The sequence below is a fragment of the Carassius auratus genome, unplaced genomic scaffold (genome assembly GCF_003368295.1).
Source record: "Carassius auratus strain Wakin unplaced genomic scaffold, ASM336829v1 scaf_tig00216111, whole genome shotgun sequence".
NCBI classification, from domain to species: Eukaryota; Metazoa; Chordata; class Actinopteri; order Cypriniformes; family Cyprinidae; genus Carassius; species Carassius auratus.
The window spans coordinates 138,186-160,190 of record NW_020528413.1 but is presented as its reverse complement, the minus strand read 5'-3'; the positions used below and the strand labels follow the sequence as shown (position 1 = coordinate 160,190).

Sequence of the window (22,005 nt, the reverse complement as noted above, 5' to 3'; positions counted from 1 at the left end):
AATAATTGCACTTCAGCAGCATTTTAACTTCCTGAAAATGATGTTGTGGTCCTCAGTGTTGTTTGACACAGCAAAGACATCTGAAGAACTTCCAGTACTGCTGCCTGACCTGAACAAGAATGAGACGAGAGGAGCTGAGTGACTTCATGATATCAATTTAACCTCTGAAACTCATGAAACACAATGGAGTTTGTTTGTAATAAACAGGGAAGAAACTACTGTACTGCTACTGTCTCTGGGGGTTTAATGGTTTATTTAAAGAATAAGGATGAAAACAAATCTGACCTCATTATTGAGGACACAGTAGATCAGGAAGATGAAGGTTCCCTGCTGGGAGTTCAAGATCAGGAAGAGGATCTCCAACACCTTACTCTCATTAATGAAGAAACCCAGAATCCAGGGGCAACCAAGAACCACAAGCTGAGCCAGAGTTTTAAACACCATAACCCTGCAGAGAAACAGTGAAAGAGAGTTAATGTGTCTTCTCTGAGTATATGTTCTTTATTTATATAGTGATTTGATCATATTGTTTGTTACTTTGTTTGTTTCATCTGTGAAACTTCAGCATTCAGTTTTTTGAGAGTTGAGTTTAGAGTGATAACGATATTGATGAAGAGAATCATGTTTAACTGCAGAAAAAGAAGAAATTATAAAAAAAAAAAAATTTTGGCTTCAACAGCCCAAGTGAAAAATGTTTGTTTTCAGAACTTACAGCAAGTATGACACAAACAGGACCCAGAAAACTCCAGATAAAACCTTTATCAAGTTTAATCCAGCAACTGTTCACAGGAAAACAATTAATCAAATTAATAAAATAATGCTATTTCGATCTTGTTCAAATCTTAGATATAGTGTGACAAAAAATGAATTTTTTTAGATAACAAAAACAACTCACTGTTTGCTGCCGTAGCCTTCAGGAACCAGAACGACAGACATACACACCACAGCCAGAGCGACCACATATCCAATCACACACAGCAATCCACTGCTAAGCACCTCCCTCTTTTTAGAGCTGATCTTTGATAGGTTCTTCACACAGATGTAGAGCAGCACAGCTTCAATGAACATCCACACAAAGCCGGAGAGAAAGAGGAAGTGCAGAAGGCCTGCGATCACGGCACACAGCACCTGGAGATCATGAGAGAGGGTTATGATGATTCTCAGTGATGCTGTGCTGAGCTGTAGGGCTTCTTCATCATTCTCACCTTCTGACGCTGTATGAGGCTCAATAACTCCTGTGTGAGCAGGAACAGAAGTTGAGCCAGCAGAAGACTGATGCAGATGTTGATTCGAGCCACATTATTCACTCCAGGGCTCCACTGACAAAGGGCAAAGGTCAACAGGGCTAAAGTGAAGAATACCAGCCCCACGATCACACACACCAAATTCAACAGACCCTGCTGAGAGTCACTCTGAGAAAACATGTCAAAGAACATGAGCGCCAAATCTGTGCTGTTCTTCAGTGATCACTAGAAATGTTCAGTACCTCTGGTGGGCGGCTGGTTTGCATGATGAGAGCGAATGTGGACAGATGATCACAGGAACACACAGTGTAGCTGCTGTTGGTCTCTAAAACAGAACATCCATCTACAAGCCACTCATTGATATTCCAGTACACACAGGACAGAGAACCGTTGGGATCAAACTCCTGGAAAAAAAAAAAGAAATTATCAGAAAACTCAATACAAGATGTTTTTAGATGTTCATTATTTCTCAGTTTGGTCAAAAACACATTTCAGTCTCTCACTCTGATGTGTTTGAGGATGAAGTTGACTGGTTTGGTGAGTTTAGTGTTGGTGGTTTTGGGAAGAGTAGCTGAGATCACAGTGGACATCATGGTTTTAATCGTGTCATTTGATGTGTTGAAGAAGTCTGGCTTCAGTAGATTCTCCATTATTGTGTAGCTCATGAAAGCCACAGCAGCTGATCCTGAGTTGAAACAGACATTTTCATGATCTTAATGGGTTAGCCCACCCCAAAATGAAAATTTTGTCATTAATCACTTACCCCCATGTCATTTCCAAACCCGTAAAAGCTCTGTTCATCTTTTCGGAACACAATTTGAGATATGTTGGATGATAACGTGGAGACTTGAGACTGCTTCATAGACTACATAGAAAAGTCATCGTCAGAATACTCCATCTGCCATTAGACGTTCAATCTGGGTTATATGAAGTGACGGGAACACTTTTTGTAAGCAAAGAAAACAAAAATAATGACTTTATTTAATAATTTATTTGTCAACGGTCTCCTCTGTGTCTCTCCGTATCACTGTGCTGTGTGTGCTCTTCTGTGTCCTCCGCGCCACAAGGATGCGCTGTTTTACTTCAAATCAAAGTTAAAGTTGATTTCACCATTGACAAAGCAATTATTAAATAAAGTCTTTATTTATGTTTTCTTCACTTATAAAAACTTTTCCGTTGCTCCAGGTTTTAATCCAAAATATCTTAAACTGTTTTCCAAAGACGAACAGAGCTTTAACGGGTTGGGTACTACATGGGGGTAAGTGATTAATGACAAAATGTTAATTTTAGGGCAGATTATCCCTTTAATACAATACCAACACTCACAAAAGTAAATCTGGTTTAGTTGTAATGGTATGATGTCTCATTCTAGAATTTTATCACACAGAAACATTTGACATACCTTCAGTGTTGTTCTTGGCAATCCCAATGAGATCGATGTCCACAGAAGAATTTGTCGTGTCCAGTCGAGGGATTTTAACTAAGGTGACATTTGGTCCAACCATGAAGACTTGGCCCTCTGATTAAATACATACAAGAATATGCTATTTTATATGCAATAATATGTTATGCTTTTTTTACATTTATTTATTTATTTTTATGTTTTTTAAATGAAGCCCATTGGAATCCATATTTACTATTATTGGATTTTCATCTCTGATGTAGTTTGAACCCTTCATGTCAACTTTCAAAGTGTTTTTCTTTAATAGTGCTGTCAATTAATAAAGATAATAATAATAAATAAATAATCACAATGAATTGCATAATTAATAGAATACTATTTTCATAATTTAACAATTAATCTACAAATGAATGTAGTAATAACAAGATGGCATATTTTAAATGGGTTTAAATGCATCTTTTTTACTAAGTAATCCTATTAAAAGGCCAACAACTACTGACATCTATATAAACTGAATTGTCCCTCAATGTTAGCATTTAATTAAAGCTATTCAACACTGAAACGCCATAATTGGAAGCCATTTTTTTTATATTTAATAGGCCTTGACAATTTTATTTTAAGGGAAATTAAAACAATATTCCGATTTTTTTATACTTGAATTGTATATGAATAAACTTTAAACATGAGTACATATTTTTAGGTTTTATATTTTACTATTTAACTCATTTAAATATTACCTATTATGCCCTTTTTATTAGATGTATAATAAGTATCTGACGATCAATCTCACACACTGAAGATGTCAGAAACTCTCAATCCCACTTGGGGTTATGAGCTCGACAAATTCACATTGCTTTTATGTGTCATTTTTAACTTCCACATTCATATTTATGATCAATCTTGGTAGCCTGTGAAGGCAGCATTAGTGAAAAGTCAAGTGTGCTCTACTGTCAATTCTTCCACATGTACAGCACATACATACAGAGAAGTGAAATTGTGTTACTCTCAGACCCTCTGTGCATACAGATATAGTAAACAGTATATAGCAAAAGTATAATAAAAATACAGATAGAAACAGATTAAATATAAAATACAACTATACAAAAAGGGAATGTAAAAAGTTAATAAATAAATAAAATAAAAATTTAAAAGTTAAATAAAGCAGCATAAAGCACATGGCAGATAGAGGGCAAACCAGTGAAGTAAACAAACAGTGCAGATAAAAAGATTGTAGATCAGAAGAAATCAGCCTTGGTGGTGAAATGCTATTGGCTTGTGTGTGTCTCGCGACCAATTGCGTCATGCTATGCGAAGGGAGAATGGTTTTGAATGAGATATGAGCGCGTTCATTTAAAATGATTAAAACCGTAAGTTTTACTCTCTTCTTCACATAAAGATATCATATGGCTTCAGAAGACTTGAAATACAACACAATGTTTGAAATGATTTTATACTGCTTGGTTATGGTCAGTTTTTGCAATAAATACCTGTAACTGGACTTATATTTGCCTGTGTTACATGTTTTATATTGTTCAGAAGTGGATAGGTTTAGGGTAGGGGAAGGGTTAGGTGCTACAATGAAAGTATATATATATATATATATATATATATATATATATATATATATATATATATATATATATATATATATATATTTTTTTTTTTTTTTTTTTTTTACAAATGCATGCAAACCATTGAACTAAGACAAACATGGAGGAACATGCAATTCGAAAAATTACGCTAAAGGGGTACTTTGAGCGTCAAACATTTTTGGCTTCAATATATGACAATTTGGGAGTGAAAAAGTGTTGGCTGTGTCTAGGGCAGAAAGTGTCGGCATGGCAAATGGCTGGAATTTCTCTATAGAGTGACTACATAAAATCATCATGTGTAATCTGTTTCATCTTCAGTATATTAATAATTGTCTTCACTTACCTACAGCAGGAAGAGTAAAACTGACACTGTCATTTGTGTCTGTCGGCTTCACTAATGTAGAAATGAGTTTCTCACTGGTTTTTAACACAAGGTTTCCATAGGAGGCTAGTTCAGCTCGGCTTGCTGATGATGATGAGTCCAAAATCTTCTCTGAAGCGTTGAGGGCCACAGTCAAAATGTTTGTCACAGTCTAATTTATTGATTAGATAAATTGAATTAGATAAGACAGCAATGCTAGGTCAGTGATCATGTAACTGACAAAGATTTGATAATATTAGGATTTTTCTCATGAAAAGACTTACAGTCACAGAGAGCACTTGAGATGAAATGTTCTCTATCTGACCAAGGAGATTTTGCAAACATGTCTGACCCTAAAATAACAAGCGTGAAAGCAGTTTTTGTTGATTTTGATTCTGTTTTAAGGTACTAAAATCCATCAACAATAAACATAAAATCACATTCATATTTCACATTACAGAGCACATTTTGTTGCACTGTTTTTTGACTAATTAGCTGTTTCCGATCCAAAGTTGTGAATTTAACCTGAACAAAAAATAAATAAAATGCAATATTGCATAAAATATCAGCACCATTTCTTTCCTGTGTGTTCAAGAGAAGAGAAACTACTTGCGCCCCAGAGCGCACACACAGCAAAATCTCCAGTGTTAATTTAACACTCTGAGTGTGGAGTCTGTGGACTCATATAAACTCTGAAGCAGTGTTAAAGTAAAACACTGAAGCAGAGTTGAAGTTAATGAGATAATTAAGAAGTTAATTGAGTTCTGATTGAGCATTATTGAAGACACCTGATGTTAACAAGCAGAATCACCAAACGAGAAAATCACAATTTGTGTGTCACCATTATAGTGGTCAGTGTTTGCTTTAGTTGGGATCTTGGCTTGTGGCTTTTTACTTTAAAAATTTGTTTTGCAAGTCAAGAGCAAAAGTCATATTTGTTTGACCTGAGTTATTGAACTAATTTACAGTGTTTTCTCTAAATAAAACTTCCATTATTGATTGTAACCGCTTTGATTCCACAATGAAAGCATCTGCATTTTCTAATCATTTTGTAGCCATCTCTTGCAAGTGATTCCGATTCTTTTATTTTTTTTTAATTAAATAGCTTTAGTTTTAGGCACACACAGATAACAAGAATCTGCATATGAATCTCAACAATGGTGACAAACAGCATATTCAGATAAACAGATCTACTCTGAACATCACAAAACTAGATACTAAAAATTCACATAAAAACAGCAAAAATAAAATATAGTTAGAATAAAAAGTTAAAAAGACAGTTCAGCTTATAATTTATTCATGCCGCAATGCATGATGGGAGCCATGGGTGAGTTTTTATTGGCTACAACATGCTTTTTTTTGGTCACCGTTGTTGTGATGCTCACGCTGATTCTTGATGTCTGTGTTTCTAAACTAAAGAATTTTTTCTTTATGTAGAACTAACTTTTAAAAACATGTCATACTGTGCAAAAATGATGGATTGCTATCTTATTTTTCCCCACTTAATTTATGTATACATCAGTGAAACCTGAACTTACGCATTCAGATCACTACATGACAATTAGTTCAAACCACAATCAATAGCCCACGATTGCCTTTGCTCTGGTCTGTATGTTATAATTATGTTACCAGAGCAACACAAAGTCTAAAGTAAACATCTGAAGGTTCAAGATCCCAACTAAAGCGAACACTGACCACTATTATGGTGACACACAAATTGTGATTTTCTCGTTTGGTGAGTCTGCTTGTTAATATCAGGTGTCTTCAATAATGGTCAATCATGACCCAATTAACTTCTTAATTATCTCATTAACTTCAACTCTGCTTCAGTGTTTTACTTTTAACACTGCTTCAGTGTTTATATGAGTCCACAGTCTCCACACTCAGAGTGTTAAATTAACACTGGAGATTTTGCTGTGCAGATGAAATCCAGTAACAAGCACTGCCATATTATCTTTCGTGTGGATGCCTGATGTTCAGGATTGTGTGACACATCTAATTATTGTGATTACAGGCATTTCAGAAAGACTAAAACAATATTTTAAAAGTGGCATGATGAGAAAGATTACAGAAATCCAATCACATATCTGTTAAACGGGTGGTTGACCTTTTTTTTTGTCTGAGCTTGATTGTTTATGGGGTGCAGTCTAACATGTTAATGCTTCGTTTTAGTTTTTTGTTTTTTACTCATTATTTTTCACATAATTTACCTTTATTCAACACTGCTCTGTCCCATCTCGTTGTACTCCCTTAGTAGGCATTAAATTGCCAGAATTTTAAAAGACAATATCTCTGCTTGCATTGAACTTTTAGCTTCGTAACTGCAAATATTATTTATGAAGAAACATCAACATTACAAACTAACATTAAAAAAGTGAAATCGCAATCAACCACCCCTTTAATTAAGGCACAAGTTGTTTTTTTTTTTTTTTTGGCTCATTGAAGAATTTATGCTGTAATTGTTTTTCTATATTATCTTGTCTCAATCAAGTGTTTTTTTTTCAAGATAGTTGAAAACATTGCTGTTGATCAAAGCTGTAAGCCTAAAATGTAAGGGGAAAAAAAATCAAACTCAACTTACAGTACATCCTTCCTGCAGTGTTATATTTATACCTGCAATGGCAGAAATCATCATGAAGACAACATTTACATTATATTTATGCATTTAGCAGAAGCTTTTATGCAAAATGACTTTAGAGTACATTCAGGATATATGTATTATTATTATTATTATTATTTTTTTTTTAATCAGTATTAGTTTTCCCTTGGAATTGACACCCGTGACCTTTTGCGCTGCTAACGCAATGCTCTATGCCACTGACCCACAGGAATAACAATACAATACAGCTGTGAATGGAAGTTAAGCAGTGTCAACCCATAAAACCAAGCATAAATGAGGACCCTGCATCAAGCCCCTGCCCTTTTTTAAAATTATATATATATAAATCTCTCAAGAATGGAACCCCACACTCCTGTTTCATTCTACAAATCAACAAGCATTCAGCCAAAACACAATCATCAGAGGAAACATCAGACTACATTACCAGCTGAGCTCGTCTCTGTTCTGACTGTTGTAAAGATGGCAGTGATGTTAGTAACGGCTGGAACGAAATATAATAATGATGAATGTCAGTGAATCAACAATGACACAAATAATACTAAACAATACTACTAAAGGGCTCATGCAAGTCTTACACATGAAAAATGCCTACTCAGGTTTTAGTTGATTTCTTTTTCACACTTTCCTAAAGATCTAAAGACTCTAGCAAATATAATCCTTGGGCACAAAAGAATTTAGAAACAACATTTAGAAACAATTGAAACCACGTCTATTCTTCATCCAAATATAATGAATGTGAAGAAAGTGTTAATGTAAACAGAATTAGATTCACAGTATGCTGAATCACAGATAATTTGTTCAATAAACTTATTATAGACATAATAATTGCCTGGACAGGCATTGACTTTAATGGGGTAAGACCCGTAATAGCAGCAGTCATTGTGTCAGTGACCACAGACTTCTCGGCTGACAACTTCATCTTGAACTGTAGGGTGTCCACCATGAATCCACATTGGAGCAGCAGTGCCACAGCTGTACTGAGCAACACATGTCTGTAATCTTATCATTCGAGCCATGAATTACAAGATGATATGTACGGGAAACAGGTCGATTTAGTTTAAAGGGAATCATTTAAGATTTTAAAGGGAATTTGGACAGAATCACTGTTTTACGGCTGATCACTGAGACGGCCAGGGATTCACTGAACGAGCCGTTTAACATCAAATCTGCACTGGATATTAATATCCAAAGTATAGTGAAAACACTATTAATTAGCACAATAACAAGATCAGCAGTTTAAGATTTAAGACAAACTCGTAAGCACAAAACACACGATACTTCTTGTCTTTATTAGATAAATCTAAGACATTTAAACTAATCTAACACATAAGCACACACACTCACACATTCACACGACTGGCAGGAAGAGAGAAAGTCAGGGAAGAATGAGTTTAAGAGGATGAAAATTTGGAATCCCAAGTTTACAGCAATACGTGAAATTGCATAGACCTCAACAAGCATCAATCACTTAATTAACCCTCGCATTGAGTTGAGTTCCTCAATTGCATTGAGTTCCTTTCTTACAGTTATATTAGATAGACCAGTTCAGCTCAAAGTCTGGAGGTAAGTTAATTGCATTGCCTGTGTAACGGGGTTCCCTTTGTTTTTATTGAAAAGGGGGTTGCTGATTGGCTGGAAGTTCAGTAGTCGTTGAAGTGACGTCTTGGGAAGCCCGTGGTTGGGTGTTGGCTGATGATGCGGAGTTGTGTGGGGTGGTTTAAGTTTTAGGCATGCACTCAGGGTCAGACTCAGAGACACAGCGTTACAAAACTCAACTCAGAACATAAAACTCTCAACGAAAAAAAAATAAAGTTAAAGAACAGAAGTAAAGTTTGACAAGATTAGGAGGAGTTTCATCGTGTTTTTGGGAGTGAAGATTTTCTCTGTGATTACAAAATGAACACACGCCGTGGAAACCTCCACTGAGTGTGTCTAGAGGCGCCGGCGATCCACAAGGACCACCTCCCTCATTTCCATGTTGCACATGGTAATAAATACATACGTTTAATTACGCATTAAGAATTTTCCTCCCATAACCTGCTTATCTTTAAAAAAGAATGCTTTATTAAAAATGTTTATTGAGTTTGGTCTTTTTAAAACCTGTTTTAATGCATTAAGCCAAGTTAAGCATTGTCCTTTTAGGCCGATGGTTTTCTATGGGAGGAAAACGCTTAAAACATGGCTTATTCAAGGATGTGCATTTATTACATCGACTGAGTAAAAACATAAAAATTGTGTCTAAAACACTGTAAAAAGTGATACTCTATATTTACTCAATAAAATTGTCAACAGATTACAAGCAATGTTATTAATTAAATTTAACACATTAGAATTAATTAGAATTAATCAAGTGAGATGCTTAAAAGCAATCAAATTCAAAATGTAGTAACCTACCTAGAATTTTTTAATGTTCTAGGAATGTTTTCAGCGGAAAGTTTTATTTTAGTTCCCAGAATGTTCTGCTAAAAGGTAGGTTAACATTCTCTAAAACATTCTAAAAATGTCTATTGATAACATTGTTACAACATTATTCTCTAACATTCTAATAAAGCTTCCCATCACACTAGATGTGGACTGACATTGCTCAGAAGTCAAATGTTGGTTGAAAGTGAAAACCCAACCTCTGTTTGGTGTCAAACTCAAGAGTAAATGCTCCAAAAATAGTATTACCAACTGCACTTATTATAAACAAGATTTATTTCTGTCATAAATCTAAAACAGTTCTTAATTAGATTAACAGAGGTGTTGATGGTTTATTGAAAATAACAGTTTAGTTTGATGTCACCATTATGGTAATCAGTAGTTAGGCAGTATGACTCTTTTCAGTCTTACTGTTCATTTAACTGCTGTGACTAAATTTGTGATGTTATCAGGTGATGTTGGTTACTTGTTGATAACAAAAAAATTATCATGTAACAATCCAATCAACTGGTTTTGTCTGGAGTCTAATCTATGCTATTAATTTAATATTAGTGACTATAGCAGATGTGTTGCAATACACAAGATCCTACAGATTTATGTAATTTTTCTGTCTGTTCTTTTTAAATTACATTGTGCATGAATCACTCTGAACCTCAGAATGCTTAGACACACAGAGAGCTCAACAATTAGTGTATGAATCTCAACAAAATTTTACCTCATTTGAAACATGGTTAAAATAATGGATATGTGCTGTTTGATGTATCATATTTTACTGTTGTTTTTCCCTTCTTTTTTCCCACTTTAGTGTTCTTTAATACATTAACATTTTAGTAGAGTATTCTGTTAAGTATGCGCATGCATTTTAATGACGTGTCACATCACTCACGACGCTAAAACAGGGTTAATATGGAAACGTGTTATAGACATACCTTACGTCACTGTGCACATGCGAAGTAAACACACACCTGACATAGGTACGTGATGTCACCATAATACAGTCTGCAGCGAGGGGTGTCTTGTCCTACACCAACTACGCACACATTTCTTATTATGTATGTCTATGAAAGACGATCAAACCAATCAGAGTAGGTATAGGGTGGGACTGCCTCGATCTGCAGGCTGCAGCCGTGTGGTTCTCAATTGAGATTTTAGATTTTAGAGATAGGTGGCTGTAATGAACTTACAAATCTTTGATCCACCATAAAGCAACAAGAAGATGATGCAGGCTGCTGTGATCGTATTTACGAGTTTACATGAATGCCACCACAATATCGTAAATACCAGTGGGGAGCTCAGGATTTTCTTTAAGCCCCAATCTGTACGAGTTGGGGGCGTGTCAGTGATTAACATGGCGGAATATACAATACTTAAAGGTATTTAGCTGGGATCTTGTCAGGCTTTTCTATTTACAGCGCAGTAAGTCAATTGACGATGCATAATATGATGGCATTATAATATAACACTGCAACTAGTAACAATAAAGTTGGCAGTGGCTTCATAAATTAATTTAAAACATTCAACAATGAAGTATACCTAATGCACATTTCTTTGTTCTTCATTTTCCAGAACACGAGTTTAAAAACGTCGCTGTATTTTTGTGTTATTAATTAAGAGAAAGTACTCCGCCATCTTGCTCCGACGAAAGTGTCTTGAACACACATGCCATCGTAAGCACGACTTCAGACGCTGTTAAATAATTTTGTCCCGTTGTTTTATGGACTCTCTATGGGCTTCTCCCTTGACTTCATGCCTCCACGTCCCCCCGATAGCCTCATAGACAGTAAAAGATTGCCTGCGAGCCTCTCCTCCTGTCCATACGGTAATTTCTCTACTGTGCGAGTTGCAGGTTATGGCGCAATCGTTAGCCTATTTTTTGTGTTTGTTTAGAAATAATGAATGGACAAATGGAGTCTTTAAACGCCTCAGATGTCAAGTTATTCGCTGTCAAAGTGACGCCAAAATGAATGGGAGTCAATGGAATGCTAACAGAAGGTGGGGGTCCGCTAATCAATGGCGGCGCCCAGGGATGCTTCAATAAAATATGAAACCCTGCCCCCCTGGAAGCACCCAGCTGCAGCTTGCAGTTTGCAGGTCTTCAGATAAAAGAATTAATTATGAATTATTTTTTGAAAATGTGATTATTTAATCAGAATATGAAAATTATCTATCAGTATTGTTTATTTATATAGTATGACAAGTCAATTATTGTTACATATTATTGTTACAATTATTGTTATTGCGTGCCATTTATATTTTAATGAAACTTAGATTTTCTTTACTACATTGCAAAGCATAGACTTTTCCTCCCCTATATATCAGGAAAATATGCTGCTCCTCATTATTTTAAAGTGAAGTAATCGAGAAATTTTTATTTATATCGTCCAGTGATGATTCTGAAAGGACACACCTGTAATCTGTTGCTGTAGTAACGAACACAATTTCATGATCATCGTGCTCTTATTTTAGTGCAGTTGTCTCACAGCCACTGTGGTCGAATATTGAGATAAACTTTATAAAGTATCATCTATTATTATATTAAATTAATATATTAAATCTTCACCGATACCCATTTTGTGACCATTATTGAGCCGATTATTTTCAATCATCTGGAATGATTCGGGACATTCTACATTTAACGTAGCTTTATGCATTAAAATGTTTTTTTTGTTTGTTTTTTTTTAAGACCAAACTCAGTAAACACATTAACAATAAAGCATTCTATTCACAGACAAGCAGATCAGCCCAGAATGCAATGTGTTTAATTCCGTGTTAAGCTTTTTCCTCCCATAGAAAACCATTAGACTAAAAGGAATGTGGCTTAATGCATTAAAACGTGTTTTAAAAAGACCAAACTCAGTAAACATTTTTAATAAAGCATTCTATTTTATTACATTTATTATTCGATTACATTTATTACTACATGTAAATGTATTTAAAGGCAAGCAGGTTATGGGAATATGGAGCCCCGCACATGACATACAAAAAAAAAAAAATAATAAATTGTGCACACGATTTACTAATTCGTTCCATTACTGTACTAAAACGTGCTTTTGTTCTGTCCAAGCGGTGCACTGAGAACTCCGTGAGCTCGATGGAATCTGGAATCATTGCAGAAATCCAGGTTTCTGTGAGGAATATAATGCGCAGAATTGTTTCTCGAAACAACAAAAAGACAAGATTGTAACCTAAAAGTAACATTCTCTCGCAGTGGTGAGCACAGACCTCTGGAGGGGCAGGGGCGAAATGTGCTGGGTGCTGGGGGGCTTTGATGGGTGATTGGGGGGGGGGGGGCGTTGTGTAGGGTGCATTGGTTTGTTCGGGAGGGTGATATAATTTTTTTATTTTTTTACAAATATCATGATTTTATCATGATTGTTTGTCAAGTTTTTTTATTTTGCCTAGCTGTTTGAGCATTACAGCTAAAAACTAATATTCCTATGAAAAAGACAAAGCTTGTTACATTAAAGTAACAAAATATGAGAATTAGTTGTGGGCATAGACTAATTTTTTTAATCTAGATTAATCTCACTGTAATTTTGGTTAATTTAGATTAAAATGGCTCATTTGAATTCTGCCGAAGGCATTCAGAATATGTGTGCTACCCAAATAAAATAATGACTAAAAGTACCAGGGCCTGGTCTAATGCACCACCTGTCTTGAGAAACCCGTTCAGTGGTTCTAAACCTTTTTTTCCAGTGGGCTACACTATGTTCCAAGTGCAAGTCTCGCGGGCTGCACGCATATAATTTACATATTACGTCACAAATACAAACCAACCTGATTTATAATACTATAACCTAAATATTATGATATCTAATCTATTACATTCATTGAAATAAAAAAATAATTCTACTCCCCATAAATAAAACACCTGATGCTGTCGGGAACTGACCAATTTTGTGAAATCAGAGATTAGACTCCGTATGGATCAATAATTGATGATTATCATCGCCAATATAAAGTATAAAAACCTACACCTAGGTACAGGTTAACACCTGATGATATTTCTTCTGGGCTTTTGAATTACAACAAATGTGTTTTAGAAACACATGGTTATAACAGCCAGAGAAAAGACTAAGACAGAAATCAAGGGTCAAGAGCCCAACTAAAGCAAACACTGATCTCTAACATGGTTACTTCAAATGAAACAATAAATCAACATCTAAACCTTAGTTCATTCTCAATAAGATCTTCTGTAGACGTCTGACAGAAATAAAGTCAGTCTGGTTATTAATAAGTGCAGCTGGTGATGCTGTTTGTGGGGTTGTTTAATCAGATCTTGAGAGATTTCATGTATTTTATTTCAGTTGATTTCATCTAAGGCTGTGTCTGAAGTCAGTTGTAGTAGTTCTTGTGTTTCTCTTTTCTTCTGTGATTCTGTTTGTTAACAGCAGCTGTTCATCACTAATTCTCAACCAGCACTTAGTTAATCACTTAATTACTGGAATGCAAAGTTTTAAAACTTACATGGTTTAAATCAAGGCAATCTATTTACTCAAACGGTTTGAGTTAAGTTAACTTGTCGGGTTTTACAGTGTATGTTTATTTACACAGACTGATTAATATTGCTCAAAATTACATGCACTGTATTTGACAACTGAATAACATAAACAGCTTACAGTAAAGTATATATGGTAACACTTTATTTCAGGATCTCTTAACTAGTTGCTTATTAGCATGCATTTTACTAGAATATTAGCCATTTATTAGTAGGGGAGAGCGGGGTAAGTTGTCACACTGTTCATAACTCCAAAAATTGAGGCTCTATCTCAAAAGTCAACTAGCAACTTTGTGTGACTTCTTCTTCTATAGTCAATTTCCTGTTCAAATGTTGTCAAGATCGCTCTAATCTGAGTTTAGCACAATTTTCTTATTTTTTGGCTTAAAGAGTAAACATGTTGCACTCTAAATGTTATGCAATACAACTTTGAGATGTATTTCTGGAACATAGTTTTGCGCCATCCTATGTCACAGATCGACCCATTCAGAGCCCTGCCAGGCCCCAGCAGCAAGTCTGGTCTGTCTAGTATGCCCAGTTATGCTTCTGCTATCACCAGCTCACCCTAACCCAGCAATGCTATTGCTGACAGCGGGCTACCAACTAGAGCAATTCTTAGAAATAGAAAAGCAACTAGAAATTGAAAAGAATAAAGCTGAATCTAGCTAAAAGCGGTTTCAAAATTGTTGTATGCGAGTCAAAATCTGGACCTTCTAAAAACAAGGCAGTTAAAAGAAGAAACTAATAAAAGAGTCATCATCAGATGATGAAGAGTGCTTCTGCCTCGACTTTGTGGAGCCATTTTCAAACATTCTTCCAAAAGAGTCGTGGGTAAAATGTGTAAAAATCAACAAATGGGCCCATGATGCTTGCACTTCAGTCCAGGCAATTTAGGTGTGCCAGAATTGTGACTCTGAAGATGAGTCTGATTAGTCAGATACAGGGAATCTGTTTTGTTCAGAGGTTAAACATGTTAAGTTAAGCAAGTTATCTGCAGTATTTCATTCAGTTATCATGGATCTATGTGCAAGCCAAAGAACGTTTGAGTTTAAAGTTCAAAGTAAAGTGGTCTTGCCCATTAAATGTGTTTTGATTGAAATGTGTATTGTTTGGATTGAAATAATAGTTTTTTCCAAATTCTATAGACATTATTTTTTTTACATTTTAAAATTTTAAAGTTAAAATCAATAATCAGAATTAAATAGTTGTGTTCTTATTTTTAGATAGTCTAGTGTGACAACTTACCTGCCGATTGGGCAAGTTGTCACAAGTGCACATTCTCTATTGAACGGTCTACAACGCCGTAATGATATAAGATATGAAAATGTAATGAAAACAACATATGTGCCCAAGACTTCATTCTTTCATTTGGTATGACATTTATATCATTTTGATCTACGGTGCTCATTAAATGTTAGACAGTTTGAAAAGTGTGACAACTTACCCCGCTCTCCCCTAATTAAGCACATATTAATGCCTTATTCTACATGTCTAATCCTACCCAATAACTAAATTTAACAACTACAGAACTAACTCTTAACAAGCAGCAAATTAGGAATTTATTGAGGGAAAAGTTATAGTTAATACTGAATAAGTGTTCCCTATTCTAAAGTGTTACTGTATAATTATTTTTTATTTATTTATTTTTTTTTGCAGCACAAGCACAGGTCCATTCAGCAGCAAAGATCTGTATGTACATTAGAAATTATTCAGTCAAGTCAATAAGGTGCATTGCATTACCTGTAGAGAGGGTCACTGGTGTGATGGTTGTAGAGCTGGTGTTAACGCTGCTAACATCTGAAAGTTTGGATGAATAGTGATTAATGAACAGAGACACAAATATCATGAATGTGTAGAAAGAGCTGATGTAAATATAATTACCTGCACAGTATGCATAATTGCATCCAGTTGGACTAACCAGCTCATAGACATAATAGTTGCCTGGACAGGCTTTGACTTTAATGGGGTAAGACCCCAAATAGCAGCAGTAATTGTTATAGTAACCACAGACATCTCGAGTGACGACTCCATCCTGAACTGTTGGGTGTCCACCACGAATCCACAGTGCGATAAAAGTGCCACAGCTACCACGTGCAACACATGTGTCTGGGATCCGAGCGCTCAGACCGTTAATAAAGAGACGATACCAGCCGCTCCAGGTGACTGGGGTGTCACACCTTTGGGAGTTTGATGGCTGACTGCTGTTGGCTCTCCATGGATTGTCCAGCACAGTGTAGTTGTAGCAGGGGTCAGGCAGAGTAGCTGTTATGAAAATATTACAAGAAATTAGTATGTTTCTGAAAAACATGTTCTTATGTGATGTTATTAGCAAAACAATTTGGTCCCACTTTATATTAGGTTACCTTATTTACCATTTGCTATTTATAATACTTATACTATTTACTATTTATTAATGCTGCTCGATTCTGTTATGTGGAGGGGTTGGGATGAACTCAGATGCAGACAGGAAGTACCAAACACAGGATTTACTAACACAAAAGGGGAAAACAAAACCCACGAGGGGGAAAACAATGACTAGGGTAGACACTAAATAACTTTACAAGACATTATCGCAAGTATATAAATTAATACTTTTATTTTGCAAGGATTCTTTACATTTATCAAGTGTGAAAGACATTTCTATTTCACATAAATTGTGTTCTTCTGAACTATCTATTAAAAAAACGTAAAAAAATGTATTAATCTGTTTTCAACATAATAATAATAATAATAATAATAATAATAATGCTATTTTGAACAGCAAATCAGAATATTAAAATAATTTCTGAAGATCATGTGACACTGAAGACTGGAGTAATGATGCTGAAAATACAGCTGTGCATCACAGAAATAAATTACAGTTTAAAATACATTCAAATAGAAAGCAGTTATTTTAAATTGTAAAAATATTTCAAAACTTTACTGTTTTTGCTGTACTTTGGATCAAAAAAAATGCAGGTTTGGTGAGCAGAAGAGACTTTAAAAAACATTACACATCTTACGGTTCAAAAACTTTTGAGTGGTAGTGTATATATACTATATTTAGAACCCCAGTTTTTTTTTTTTTTATTATTATTATTATTAGAATGATTAAGTTGTTTAAATCACTGATTCAATGACTCACTCATAAACCACTCACTTGTCACTCACTTGTTTCATTACTGGATGAATCAGCGTTTTTGAACGATTCTCTTGAATGAAAAATTCATTCATTGACAAATACATTAAGAAACTTGTCGCCACCTCGTGGTAAAACAATGCCATCGACACGAACATTATTTGAAGCGCAGCACTTTCATAAAGGGGATCTGCTATATTTTGATCGCTCCCATATAGACATCAGTGTTTACATCTGAACTATAAACTTTATCCCAGTGTTTCTGTGTTAATATAAATGACTGTAAGACAGAAATATTACTGTGTAGTTGTTTTTTAACCAAACATACTAACTGCTCTCTCTGTGTCAGTGGCAATGCGAAAACAGGGATTTCAATGATCCGGTAAGACTTTGTCAAAGGTTTAACAGACTCAGGGAATCGTTTTCATTTAGAAATTATTTATTTTCTGTGTCTGAATTTAGTGTCTTTGTGTTTAGTGTCTTGTCCCTTCATCACGGTAATTGCACACCTGTTAATTGCACTCAGGTGTCTTCACTTTCATAGTCATTATCCAGACCAGCGCGAAATAGGCAGGATAATGACTATGAAAGTGAAGACACCCGAGTGCAATTAACAGGAGTGCAATTACTGTGATGAAGGGACAAGGCTTTGTTGGAAATGTAGTGCCTGCGGTGAGGTGCCTATGGGGAAGTGAGACCACTAGTGGAGACCCAGGGAAACACAGACCAGACACCGTGAGACTGAATCGAGATCGCGATCTTTTAACGATTAATTGTGCAGCTCTACTATTTATATTTAAATAATTTGATACAATGCATGTATTGTGTATTACAACTACACTAGATTTTCTCTGGTTGTTGTAACTGTGTTTATTAAACACATTTTCTATGGGAAAAAATGAATAAATAATAATATAATCAGGTCATATTGGCCCATTTTTGGTGATGTTGTCAAGGTAACACTTTAGTATAGGGTCCAGTTCTCACTAGTTGTTTATTAGCATGCCTTTTATTAACATATTGGCTGTTTATTAGTGCTTTTAAGTAAATATAATGCATGACATCTATAATCCTACCCAATACCCTAAACTTAACAATATTTTATAAACTATTAATAAGCAGCAAATTAGGAGTTAATTGAGGCAAAAGTCATAGTTAATGGTTAGTTAATAGTGCGAATTGGACCCTAAAATAAAGTTTGACCAAAAAAATAAATAATAATAATAATATTGAAGAACTTTAACACTTTGCACACCAGTTTAAAACATCTGTATCACTTCCACTTATCTTGTTCTTAAATCTTGAGAGATTTCATGTATTTTATTTCAGTTGATTTCATCTAAGGCTGTGTCTGAAGTCAGTTGTAGTAGTTCTTGTGTTTCTCTTTTCTTCAGTGATGTTAATTGTTAACAGCAGCTGTTCATCACTAATTCTCAATCAACACTTAATTAACCACTTAATTATATCATTAACTTTAACACTACTTCAGTGTTACTTTAACACTCTTGTAGAAGTGGGTCCATATATGCTCTGAGCAGTGTTAATTTAACACTCAGGATTTCACTGTTCAGTTGTCTGAACAAAAAATGTTGTATTGTTGAAATTTTAAGACTTTGTTAGTTCCCAGCATGCATTGCAGCATGAATAAATTATGCAGTTACTGACTATTGTTTTTGTGGGTTTCTGACTTAGTTTAAACGTTTTGTTGTTGTTTTATCGTTATTGTTAGTTATTTGATCTAAAGAGTTAAAGTACACCCAACCTGCAGATTGAGACGGAGCCACTTTGATTGGTTCGATCGTCTGTCATATGGGTGCATTCGACTTGAAGCACGGCTACAGAAAGTGATCAACGAGAGTTGAAAACTAGGGTTGCCACGTTCAATACAGAAAAATAAGGGACTCCTGGGGGAGAAACCCCTCGGGTCCAAGATGACCACAGGTCCGATGACGTGCCAGTGGTAAATCACAACTTAAAACATGTTTTCATAAAAATATTAAATGCTAATGAACTTTAGTAATTGTATAAAGTGGCGTGAACACAGATTTTGGATAAAATATTTATCATTGTTTGCAGACAGTAACACCATCCAAACAGTGAAACCACATAATAAATAACTGGTCTACAAACATTTCTAAATTCATGTAAAACACAATTTTATTATTATTATTATTGGTAAGTTAATCTATTTTATATAGTCTATTGTTAATTCTACAGTAGCCTGTTGAAGAATGCAATCATTTAAATTAGTTAAGTTGTTTATTTGCTTCACATAGGCACTATATTTCTATTATTATATATCTCTCTCTTATCTCTTATTAAAATACAGTAATGCTTATGTGTCTGACTGTACACCTTAACTGTAATAAACAAATCGCTAACACTTTAAAATAAGGTTCATTAGTTAACTACATTAATTAACATGAACTAATAATGAACTTCAAGTGTACAGCAATTGTTCATCTTTGTTCATGTTAATTTCCACATTTAATAATAGTTTATTATAAATCTTGTTAAAATTAGTTAATGAACCGTGAACTAACATGAAAAACAAAGAACAGCTTTATCTCTATTAACTAAAATTAACAAATATTAATAAATACTGTAACAAATGTATTACTTACACATTGTTAGTTCATGTTAGTTAATACATTAACTAATGTTTAATAAATTAACCTTATTGTAAAGTGTTACCAACAAATCATACCATAACATGATTCATTAACATTTTTAACATTATTTCTTAACAAATAGGCGGCCTACGAAATCTAATGTAATCAATCAAAAAATTATTGAGGTGATTAAAAAACTGTCATAACACTATCTGCCTCAGGAGATGATTGAGGAATGAAGAACTGTGAGACGGTGCTTTGATTTCTGTGACCTCTAGCATTGCGGGAATGTTGTTCTCCCGAGGCATGCTGTCGCACATCTGACAAGCCACAGTGCGCAACAGAGAACACTCGCCGACAAATTGTGCAATTGGCTTGATACTAATTTCCGCTGACACTTTTTGATTCCTCCCACTCTCGTCGATACTTTTGTGTCCACTTTCGTTTAAACGCTGGATGCGGGGGGTATTTGGAGCAGCCTCTGCCTTTCTTTCAAATCGACTCTCTGCCAAGAGAACCACCCTCCTCTGACTCTGATCGGCCGTGAACATGAAACAAACCAATCAATCCACTGATGGCAGCGAGTATTACCCAATCAGGGGCAGAATAGGATGAGTCTTCACAGAATGCCGGTGGGATGATTTGCATGAGATGCCGCATTGAAGGAGACTTAGGTCTCTGCAGAGCAAATGTGGGCGTTTATCACCTTGTGGGTGCTTTCAAACTGCTGGGTGTTTCTAAATCATGCAATCTAAATGATCACCCTTACCCAACCCCACCCCTAAACATAACATCACTATGACGTCAGCCAATCAGGTCTCATGGTGTAAAAACGCCCTGATCTGGCAACTCCCATTACTTTCCTGCAGAGTCCTATACTTGCATTGAAGACAACTCCGAAAATACAGAGAAGGGTATAACTGCAGCCTGGAGATCTCCAAAATAGGGTGTGGCTTCCTCCCAATGAGAGACAGGCGCATGGCACGCATGCACAATTTTTCCCCCAATCCACTTCAGTGCAAACTCCGCCCCACAGCTGATTCTGAAGTTTTTATTGGTTGTGTCAGTTAAAGTGTTTCCTAAACTATACAACAAAAAACGCTAACCCCTAAACCTACCCCACACCTTACCTTAACCAGTGAAATTGACTGAATGGCGGGATTGGCGCTGAATAGTGTGGTAAAGTTGCAGTTCAGGAGATTAACAATTAATAAGATTATGTGATATGAGACTCACCGCTCAATGGCACCTTTTATCGGCCCTGCTGGTAGGAATTTTTTTCCCCCCTCCGCTGGGACAGCTCCTGAGTGATTCCCGTTTACATCATGAAGCAGAGGTTCAGACTGGGGTCCAAACACCACTGGCCACGAGCCTTGGGCTCTGCTCTCATGGAGAACATTTATTTATATTGCATATTTTAATTTAGATGAACTACAAACAATGTTTAATTTATAAAGGTTTATTTTGAAATGTAAGTCAGTAATAATTGGCTGAAGCCACAGCCAATGGTGAAAGTCTTTGCGAAAGGAGACCCCGCCCCATTTTGGAGTTCATGCCCCATTTTAGAGATCTCCGGTCTGCAGTTATACCCACTTGAAAATATGGGACAAACCCATCCCGTATTGATTCAAAACGGGACGCGCTATTTTATTCTTAAATATGGGACGATTCTGAATTTTAAGGGATGGGTGGCAACCCTATTGAAAAACAGACATGTCAAGACGGACACTTTCTGCTCCCGTTAGTGAAGCTCACTTTATCACAGATGAAGTGAATTAAATACAATATTTGTCAAATACACAGACGTTTTATAAATGTTTTCATGAGCAACAGAAACAGTTTTTACATACTGCTGAATAAAGCGCCATATTTTCAAGATCAACATAATCATACTACTACTGGGTATATATGATTTTATCTGTGTTGTATGATAAACTTGACTCAATAAAACAGTGTGACTACAGAACAAAAGCGTTTACCATTCTAAAAACACAGATTTGATGCCATTATTGGAACTGAAATGGTTCGTCTAACCCGAAAAACTTGTGATTGTTGTCATGTGGTGAATCTGGCCAATCGTGAAGCAGCTGTGTCGTCATCAGCGCTCCTGTAGTCGCTCTGGAGAAACTGCGGCGGC

The 22,005-nt window shown here is 35.5% G+C and overlaps 1 protein-coding gene and 1 long non-coding RNA gene across 2 annotated transcripts in view; both read right to left on the bottom strand.

The window, feature by feature from the left end:
- Nucleotides 1-8,162, bottom strand: LOC113097119 (adhesion G protein-coupled receptor E3-like). Its single transcript, XM_026262320.1, has 14 exons — nt 8,081-8,162; nt 7,644-7,700; nt 7,181-7,212; nt 4,884-4,952; nt 4,582-4,771; nt 2,647-2,763; nt 1,748-1,929; nt 1,487-1,648; nt 1,206-1,412; nt 896-1,128; nt 713-779; nt 538-629; nt 286-448; nt 1-109 (listed from the first exon to the last, which is right to left on the bottom strand). Exons 1-14 carry the CDS (start codon nt 8,160-8,162, stop codon nt 53-55), a joined length of 1,710 nt encoding a protein of 569 aa, XP_026118105.1. The 3' UTR covers nt 1-52.
- Nucleotides 8,163-16,320: 8,158 nt separating this feature from the next.
- LOC113097101 (uncharacterized) overlaps nt 16,321-22,005 on the bottom strand; it is a 30,788-nt gene continuing 25,103 nt past the window's right edge. The window contains exon 3 of the long non-coding RNA XR_003288772.1: nt 16,321-16,400. This is a non-coding gene — a long non-coding RNA (uncharacterized LOC113097101). The remainder of the gene's footprint in view (nt 16,401-22,005) is intronic.